General features: G+C 39.5%; 1 protein-coding gene across 1 annotated transcript; it reads left to right on the top strand.

The window, feature by feature from the left end:
- Window positions 1-774: 774 nt before the first annotated feature.
- LOC145066809 (uncharacterized) lies at window positions 775-1,437 on the top strand. Its single transcript, XM_079014075.1, has one exon. It carries the CDS (start codon window positions 775-777, stop codon window positions 1,435-1,437), a length of 663 nt encoding a protein of 220 aa, XP_078870201.1.
- Window positions 1,438-9,216: the final 7,779 nt, after the last annotated feature.

Below are 9,216 nucleotides of genomic sequence, written 5' to 3'. Positions count from 1 at the left end.
TCTTTTACAAGAATGCGATCTTGAGATAAAGGATAAAAGTGGTGCCGAAAACCTAGTTGCGGACCACTTAAGTCGGTTGAATATTGGTGATTCTTCTTCTCCTATCCTTGATGAATACCCCGATGAACACCTCTTCTATATGTCAAATTCCATTCCATGGTACGCGGATATTGTGAATTACTTGGTTACTAAAGAAATTCCTCATGCATTTACCAAGCACCAAAAGGCCAAGTTGAAGAGTGATTCCAAATACTACATATGGGATGATCCTTATCTTTGGAAACATTTTCCGGATCAACTCATACGGAGGTGTGTTCATCAAAATGAAGTTTTGCCATGAGTATGCATGCGGAGGACATTTTGGTCAAAACAAAACCATGCGAAAGGTGCTCGAATGCGGACTCTATTGGCCAACAATGTCAAGAGATACATATCTATTTTGCAAGAGTTGTGATAGATGTCAAAGAACAGGAACCATATCCATGAGGCATGAGATGATTCAAACCCCTATCCTTATTTGTGAAATCTTTGATGTGTGGGGAATCGACTTCATGGGCCCCTTCCCCGTTTCTTTTGGTTATACTTATATACTCTTGGCGGTTGATTACGTTTCAAAGTGGGTTGAAGCAAAGGCTACACGACATGATGATTCAAAAATTATAATTGACTTCTTGAAGTCAAACATTTTCGCAAGATATGGTGTACCGAGAGCCTTGGTGAGTGATAGGGGCACTCATTTTTGCAATAAAATGATGGAAGCAATGACAAAGAGATATGGTTTTCACACACCGGATATCAACCTCTTACCATCCACAAACAAATGGCCAAGCCGAAGTGTCAAATAGAGAAGTCAAACAAATTCTTGAAAAGACCGTCAACACTACCCGAAAAGATTGGAGCTTGAAGTTAGAAGATGCTTTATGGGCGTATCGGACCGCCTACAAAACTCCAATTGGTATGTCTCCATTCCGCCTTGTCTATGGAAAGTCTTGTCATTTACCGGTGGAATTGGAACACAATACATATTGTGCGGTTAAAAAGTGCAATTTCAATCTTGAAGAAAGTGGAAAGCACCGAAAAATGCAACTTCAAGAAATCGAGGAGTTGAGGAACGAGTCTTATGAAAATGCAAGCATCTACAAAGATAAGACAAAAGTGTTTCATGACAAGCAAATCACTCGAAAGCATTTTATTCCGGGCCAAAAAGTTCTTCTTTATCATTCACGCTTAAAGCTATTCCCGGGAAAGTTGCGATCTCGATGGCACAGACCTTTTATTGTTTTAAAAGTGTTTGATCATGGTGCGGTTGAAATAAAGAGTTTGGACACAAATCAAATATTCAAAGTGAATGAGCACCGCTTGAAACCATTCTACGAAGGCTTCGACACGGAAGAATTCGACAAAGTAACATTGGAAAACCCGAATTACGAAGATTGACGGAGGCGGGGCTATGTCTTGGCAAAGACGTTAAATAAATGCATTGTGAATAAATAATCTCCGCTTGAAGTTTTGGGTGTTTCTACACTTGAAGTTGGCATTAAAATAAGCATATAGAAGTCTTCCAGTGATTTTGGTGAAGTTTGAAAATTTCCAAAAAAATTGACTTTTGTGCGGCCGACCCCAGCCGCGCAAGTCCCGAGTTCCAAATTGCACCAACATGGGGTGCTCTTTGATTGTTGCGCGCGGCCGACTCCCACCCTCACAAACCCTTTGCGCGGCTAATACCAAATTTTCACTCCTCGTTGCGCGGCCAACCAATCTTACACTACCCACCCATTTCTACAAACCAAACCCAAAACCCACCCGGCAGCCCACTCCAGACCCACGATTCGACCCATTTCTAACCCACCCTTATAACCCCTTAACCCATCAGACACCCTTTCCCCCCTTGTGCCTCCCGTCTGCAACGAACCAACATCACCCCAATTCCTTCTCCGACCGACGAAAGTCGCCGCGTCCGTCCGCCGTCTACCGCCGCAATTTATCAACGCCTTCGATTAGCGTCTCCACCCAGCGCGTCCCACCGGCTAGCCCCTCCCTCCAGCAACCGTCGGCAGCCCCGATCTCGTCCACCTCTCGTCGCCGGAAAAGTGAAGATTCGCCACTGTCGCTTCCTCGCTGCTCCCTTCGTTGTCGTTCCCCTACCACCAAACTCCCTACCTAATTCCGACTAGACCCCCCCCCCCCTTTTAACTCCGAAAACAGTCGCCGGCCGCCACCATTCCCACCCTCGCCGGAAAATCGTAAAACGGCCATTCCGCCTCCACATTCCATCAAAACTCGAAAATTCTTGGGGCATTCTTTACCAAACACTCCACCACATACCAATCTACTATTAATTTGGGAAAATCTCATCGCCGGAAAACCTAGCTCCGCCGCCGGGCGCCGCCACTAATTTTGACCAAAAATTCAAAAAATTTTGTTTCTCACCGGAGATTCAAAAGACTTAATTTTTGGGCCAAAATTCAAGCTTGGGGTGCGGATTTTTGCGGATTTCTTTCGGACTTCAACACACGAAGTTGGTAATTCCTTTTAATTTATTGCATTCAATTTCTAATTTTACTAGACTTGTGCTATGCATTAGATTGATTTGAATTGGACTTAGTTTGCCTTGAATTGATAGTTGAATTGCATTGTGCCAAATTGCCAATTTGGAATATTGCCCGGTTTTAAGTGTTTGGTTTGATTGGATTGGTATGAGGCGAGTGTGAGGGATAATTTTATCCAAGTTTTTGTCTTTGCTAGGTTTATTTAGAGGTACAATGGCACGGGACAAGACCATTCACGCATCTCATGGTTCTTCTCGTGAAGCTCAATCCTCGGGGCCATCCAAGAAAATGTCCACCGACCATGTTGATCGTGATGGGAACCTTACCCTCACGAGTGCCCAAAGCCGAGAGTTCAAATCCAACCTTCAAAAGTGTGCAATCCGCGCCACAAAATTTTACCACCAAGATTCTATGGAGCACCTCAGCCTTGACAACCACTTGCGACAACTATTTTTCAACATTGGTTGGCACGAGTTTCTCGATCTTTCTGCACGTACCTAGAAGCAGCCCACACTCGAATTCCTCTCCACCTATGCCCGCAATGACACGGCGAGGGTACTCACTTTCAAACTGTAGGGTCGGCAGCACCAACTCAAGTACAAAAAACTCAACAAGATCATGGGCACATATGACATCAACAACTCCGACATTTACAGCTACCAATGGTCTGAATTCAAAAGCTTGCCCAAAGTAGACTTTTGGACCCAAATCACGAGCCTTCCCAAGGTCAATCTCAGTCGCCAAAAAGACCCCTTTATCATCCATCCTTGTTGGAGAATTGCCCACCGGATCCTATCCACTTCTATCTTTGCTCGTCACGATCCTGGACAAATCAACACTGTTGAGTTGTATTTTCTCTACTACATGTCAAGCCAACGTTGGTCTTTACCCGATTTCGCCACCTTCTTTTTAGACAAATGTGACAGCCTCAGGACGAAGACCACTGGTGACATTTGTATTGGAGGTCTCATTACCCTCATTGGTTTAGGTATGGGCCTTCAATTTCCAGAATCTGAATATGTACCAGTGGATGATCTACCTCTCTACCTTCTCGATTGCATTACTCTCATCCGGATGGAATTACTGTTACCTCATCCTACTCTTCCTGGACATTTCTCTTGGCTCAACCATGTTAAGGACCCAGTTTACATCTTGCCCAATCCAAGTATCTCCGCCTTCACCACCGATGACCCCGAAACATGGTTCTTGCCTCAAGAGTTGCCAGACGATGATGATGCAGCCGCGGATGATGACATGCAGGTGGACCCTGACAATGCTGATAGCCCATTCGAGGCTGAAGACCATTATGATCTCCTGATCCGCCAGTTGCCTCCACCTCATCCAGGTCAAGCCTCCGGGTCACACTTTCAGCCCTCGGGAGAACACTTCCAGCCACATCATGATTACCACTCATACCAGCAACACAATGAGCCTGACCCCGCACACGAGTTTCCTCTCGATATTTATAGTCAGCTTGCTTCCTTGCGCCTCCAAGGCAATAGGAACACCGCAACCATCCACCGCATAGAGGAACAACAAGCACGCACCCACACTTACATGGAGGACCTTTGGTATCATTTTCGGCCCTAGGGCGGTTATTCTCCTCGCGGGCCTCCTCCACCTTGATCCCGGTATGATCCTTGTTTACTCTCATCCTAAGCATTGAGGACAATGCTTAATTTTAAGCTTAGGGTGAGGTAATCTAATCTTTTATTTTTATTGCATTTAGGTTGTATATAGTTGCATTTAGAGTTAGTCATTTAGGGCATTCATAAAAATTGCAAAAAAAAAAAATTAATAATTATTGCATATTTTGTTTCTTTCTTTTCTAATTTTCATACTTTTTAGATGCATTCTAGTTTAAGTTCATGCATTTTTGTTCTTTCTTGTCTTCTCATCCCTACAGGTACCAAAGCACCGAGTCATAAGTATTGAATCATAGATTGGTCCCGGGTCTTGATATGGAATTCCTTGTATTTGATAAGTGGGACACGTTTTGAGCCTCACAAACCATTTTAAGACCGCTTGTGTGAAGGTCAGATGTAGGTAGCTTGATTGGATCTAGGTGCGGAGGGATGTGGTTGGTCATGCCAATGTGTGCGAGCAAAGACTAGCCCGTTAAGGTATTTTGAAGACATTGAAGATATTGAAGACTCGCATCTTGGTTTTGGGGGGAGTACCCCTTAGTACTCCCGAGTCTCGTCCGAGCCTTGCTTAGTTAGATTCTCACCGCCTTTTTAGGATAGATTATCATTTTTCTAAGGGTCTAGAGTAGATAGTTAGATAGATTTTGTTTACCACACCTTGCATTGAGGTGTTTGATGAATTTTGAAGTGGGTCCCCCAATTCACATCTTTTGGGACCAAGTCTTTTCGGTAACACCCATTTTTGAGTCTTTCCCCACCCTTTTTAGTTGATCTTGGCACATTGTCAATGATCATTAGGTGTCCATATTAGCCTCTATCTATCACTCAATTTTCACTATTGGAGTCTTATGTTACTTGATGAAATTCCTTAGACCTTCCAAGAAGCAACACAAAGAATGAAGAAATTTGAAAAAGTGAAGACAATAAGAGCCTATTAAAGATGATTCAAGAAAAGCAACAAAAGCAAAGAAGAAAAATGAAGAAAAAGAGCAACACAAAAAGAAGAACAAGATTCCAAGTTCAAGACTCATGTTATATATGATTCAAAAAAAAAATCTGAATGTCAAGCAGCAAATGTGATTGAAGACCCAATAACAGAAGTTCAAGATTGAAGATTTAGGTTGTTAGGTTTAGATTTAGGTTAAGTAGAATTTTTATTATTTTATTTTATTTTTGATTTTTGGTGAGAAAAGGCCCCGACGATGAGACGGTAGACTGTAAAGGACAGTACAAAGGAGAAGCCTCTGAAACCGGATGTTTGCCTGGAGGCCGTGCTGCAAAGCCCTATTTCGTTATTATACACTTTGGCCTGACAAATGTAGGAATCATAGTGTGTGAAGAGGCGCCTATCCTTCGTGCACTATGGTCTACATTGGTGATTTAAAGTGCCCCCACTGGGCGCATCTCTGTTTCCTTTGTCTTGCACACTGCGACTGCATCCAACCGTGATCTATTCGCCTATCAAGTGGTTGAGAATGTGGTTTATGGCTCTAAAGCGGGGAACATTTTGAAGATGCGTAGGGTCCATGAAGGACTAATTCTGACCATGTTGACTGATGTTGACCAAGTTCTATGGTACCTTTCTTTTTCCTTTTTAATTTAGCTCATCCCGATCTCATATTAGTCTTGTTCTAACTTGAGGACAAGTTAGGTTTAAGCTTGAGGTGATTTGATAGCTTATTTTATTTCCTTACTTTTATTAGTTTATTTTAGATTTTTTTTAGATCTTTTTATCATTATTGTGTTGTATATTCTTTATTTTCTTTATTATGGATCATATCGGGTGCTTGTTATGTTGCATGAGATATTTTGTAGGTTTTTCGGTGCTTGTTGCGGTTGCGGGTTGATTGGAGACGGGCTTAGTGGGCTTCCGAGGCATTATTGGGCTTGGCGGAATTAAAGAGGAAGAATTGGGCTTTGAAAGTTATTAGCTTGGATTATTTGGGATTGTGAAGATGGATCATAAATTTCTAATTTTGGGCTTGGAGCATCCATTTGGTGGCTAAATGAAGATTGGTGGATTCAAATTACATGGACAGGGGGGGGGGGGACCAAAGAAATCTTTGGTAGTGGAAGGGTGGAATGGTGGAATGAAGGACCAATAGCATTATATCAACATTTGCGCAGGTGGAATTTTCGTTGCGCGGGTACCCGAACAACTGCCTAGTTTGGGCATTTTGGTCATTTGGCACACCATAACTCTTGGGGATCAGATCTAGAGGCTCATTCACGATTTTTCACCGTTGGAGACCTGCAAGAGGCGATTTTGGGAGCTAGAAACCATTTCCTTTCATCTTTAGGTAGTTTCTTTATGTAATTAGATTATTGTTCTTGTTACTTTGTTGCCATGAGTGGCTAATACTCTTATTTGGTTGACTTGGCTGAAAACCAATGAATGTTTGTGGGTTTTGAAGGATTTATGTTGATTATCAATTTATTCCATGTTTATGATTCTAGTTTACAATTCTTATGCTTATTTGATGCTTTGATCATGAGCTTAGTATTTGATTGAGCAATGGTTGATTTGTTTCATTGGTTTTGCATTGGATCATTGAATTTATCTAGAACAAAGGCTTTATGATGGTAGAAATCATCTCTAGCTTATGAATCATAGCTCCTTTATGGATGTGTAAGCATTTGACATCCTCTAGGAATTGGGGATTCCTTCATTCTTAAGGCTAATTGATTTCTTGGGATTAATTGCTTCAATTGACCCTTGATCTTAATTAAGAAGGTGTGTTGTGGGCTTCCCCAACCTCCATACTACCTATGAGGAATCTTGGCATATCATGATTCATGATTGCTATAACCAATTTGGGATGAAGGATAAGCTTTATATTAGATCCTAATGATAAACACACAAATGTTCATTGTGTTAAATTGCCTTAGTTAACCAATTATTCTCAACCTTTGAGCATCTCATCAACTTACTTAATTGCAAAGTTTTTAGTTATTCAAGTATTTTAGTTTTCAAGTAATCAACCCCCCCCCCCCCCATTTTAGTTTAATTGTAGTTAGTTAGTTTAATTTCACTAGTTCTATTGAATTGTATTGGTGATTGAATACAACCATTTCCCCGAGGATCGATACCCCCTTTTTACCATTATATTACGTTTATTTAGCAATCAAAGGGTGTAATTTGCTTGGTGGGCTTGACAACCCATCAATAGTCGGCCGAACAAGTACCGAATAACGAGTTTTACAATCTTGCTTACACTTACAATATTTTTTTTAAAGCCAATTCATCATATTTTGACACACATGATAACATGAACATGACCATAAACCACTAAAAGTAACTTGTTTTCTTGCTTTTACTAAGTCACTAGTAAACACAACCCTATGGACACACAAATATTTAATGTGGCCATATGCATCACCATATATTTATCTATTGTCTCATATAAAAAAAGTATTATAATGTTAATCAGTAATTGTGGTTGATGGTGACATATGGCCACAATGTTCGAGTGTGTCTAATAATTGTCACATTTGGTATAATTAAGTGTGGTTAAAGTTCTGATTATCTATACAGTGGCCACACAAACTAATTTAAATGTATCCAAAAACAATCTCCAAAATTTTTAGTGACCTTTAGCCACACTTTTAATAAAAAGTTTGACATGTCTTTTTTCGAAAAGTGTGACCATAGGATATTTTTATACTAGTGATATATATATATATATATATATATATATATATATATATATATATATATATATATATATATATATAGCGAAAGGGAAATAAATTTTATTGTCAAACTAAATCATGTTGTACAAACAAAAACATATAAACGATGCCACAATGCATTTTTTGAAGCAAAAACATATTTTATTTTATGATAATCAAGACTTCATAGACATTAACTTTCGATACCCAATTGCTAATCCAATTAATTTCTTGAGTCAAGGGACTCAAGAAGATAAGATTTCAATAACTACAATTTCGTAAAACTTTTTTCCGTAGAACTTAGCTATCCAGAACCACATCCTATACAAAAACAAAAAATGGTCTTTAAGAAATTGATTATTAACATCATATTTTCTATAAAATTTGATACATCAGTGTTTCAGAAATTAAAATATAACATTTTTAGATACATCAGAATTTCATATACATCAGATTATTCAGAAAAACCATATCACATTATTCAGGAATAAAAAAATACACCAGTTTTTAAAACCATAATTCACATATGACATATCAGATTTTCAGAAGTCTGAAAATTTTATAAATCATATTTTAAGAATTACAATAACCTCCCCCGGAATCACAATCTTCGCATCGGGGTGATTCGGTTCAACCATACACAACAAATGCATAGAAGACCCTTCATCTACTTCTTTTTCCAATTCCCTTTGATTGAAAAATAAACCCCTCACATCGGTTCCTCCTGGATTGTGGAATTTCTCGAGGATTGAGCGTTAAGGATGACATTTTCTTGTTTACATAAAAGTAATATGTATTCAACGGACCATTTGTTCAAATAGCTATGGTCTAGCAAGCTTGCAATAGTACCACACTAGTCGTCATGAAGTCTCTCAGCTCCTTTCATAACTGTGGTAAACTTCTTGAGAGAATGTTCTTCTACATATTTGGTTCATTTGGAAAGCAAGAAATATGAAGATCTTCAGGGATATTGTGATGACGCGTCCTTAGCGAACTAATGACATGGAGGTGCATTTGTTCCTTTATTTTAAAAGTATAGCTAATGTGTCTAGTCTTAATTAGTCCGATTGGTGTAGTAGTCATGCTAGCTTTCTCATATATTGTTGTACATGTTGTAGTTATGTTTGTGTTTCTATAGAGCCTTTTTAGGGGGTGTTTGGATAGGAAAAAAAGAGGTGTTTATTGTTTATTCCCACAATAAGCTAACTTTGAGTGTTTGGATAAAATCCAGCTTATTAAGCTAAATAAGCTAATTTTAATAAGCATCTTTCCCCATGTTTATTATTTATTGCTTATTGCTTATTCTCACCACAAATAAGCTAATAAGCAATAAGCTAACAAGCTAATTC

Source organism: Lactuca serriola, chromosome 8 (assembly GCF_051521515.1).
Source record: "Lactuca serriola cultivar US96UC23 chromosome 8, Lser_US96UC23_V15, whole genome shotgun sequence".
Classification (NCBI taxonomy): Eukaryota; Viridiplantae; Streptophyta; class Magnoliopsida; order Asterales; family Asteraceae; genus Lactuca; species Lactuca serriola.
The sequence above is the reverse complement of the archived record's forward strand: the minus strand, read 5'-3'. Positions and strand labels throughout refer to the sequence as shown.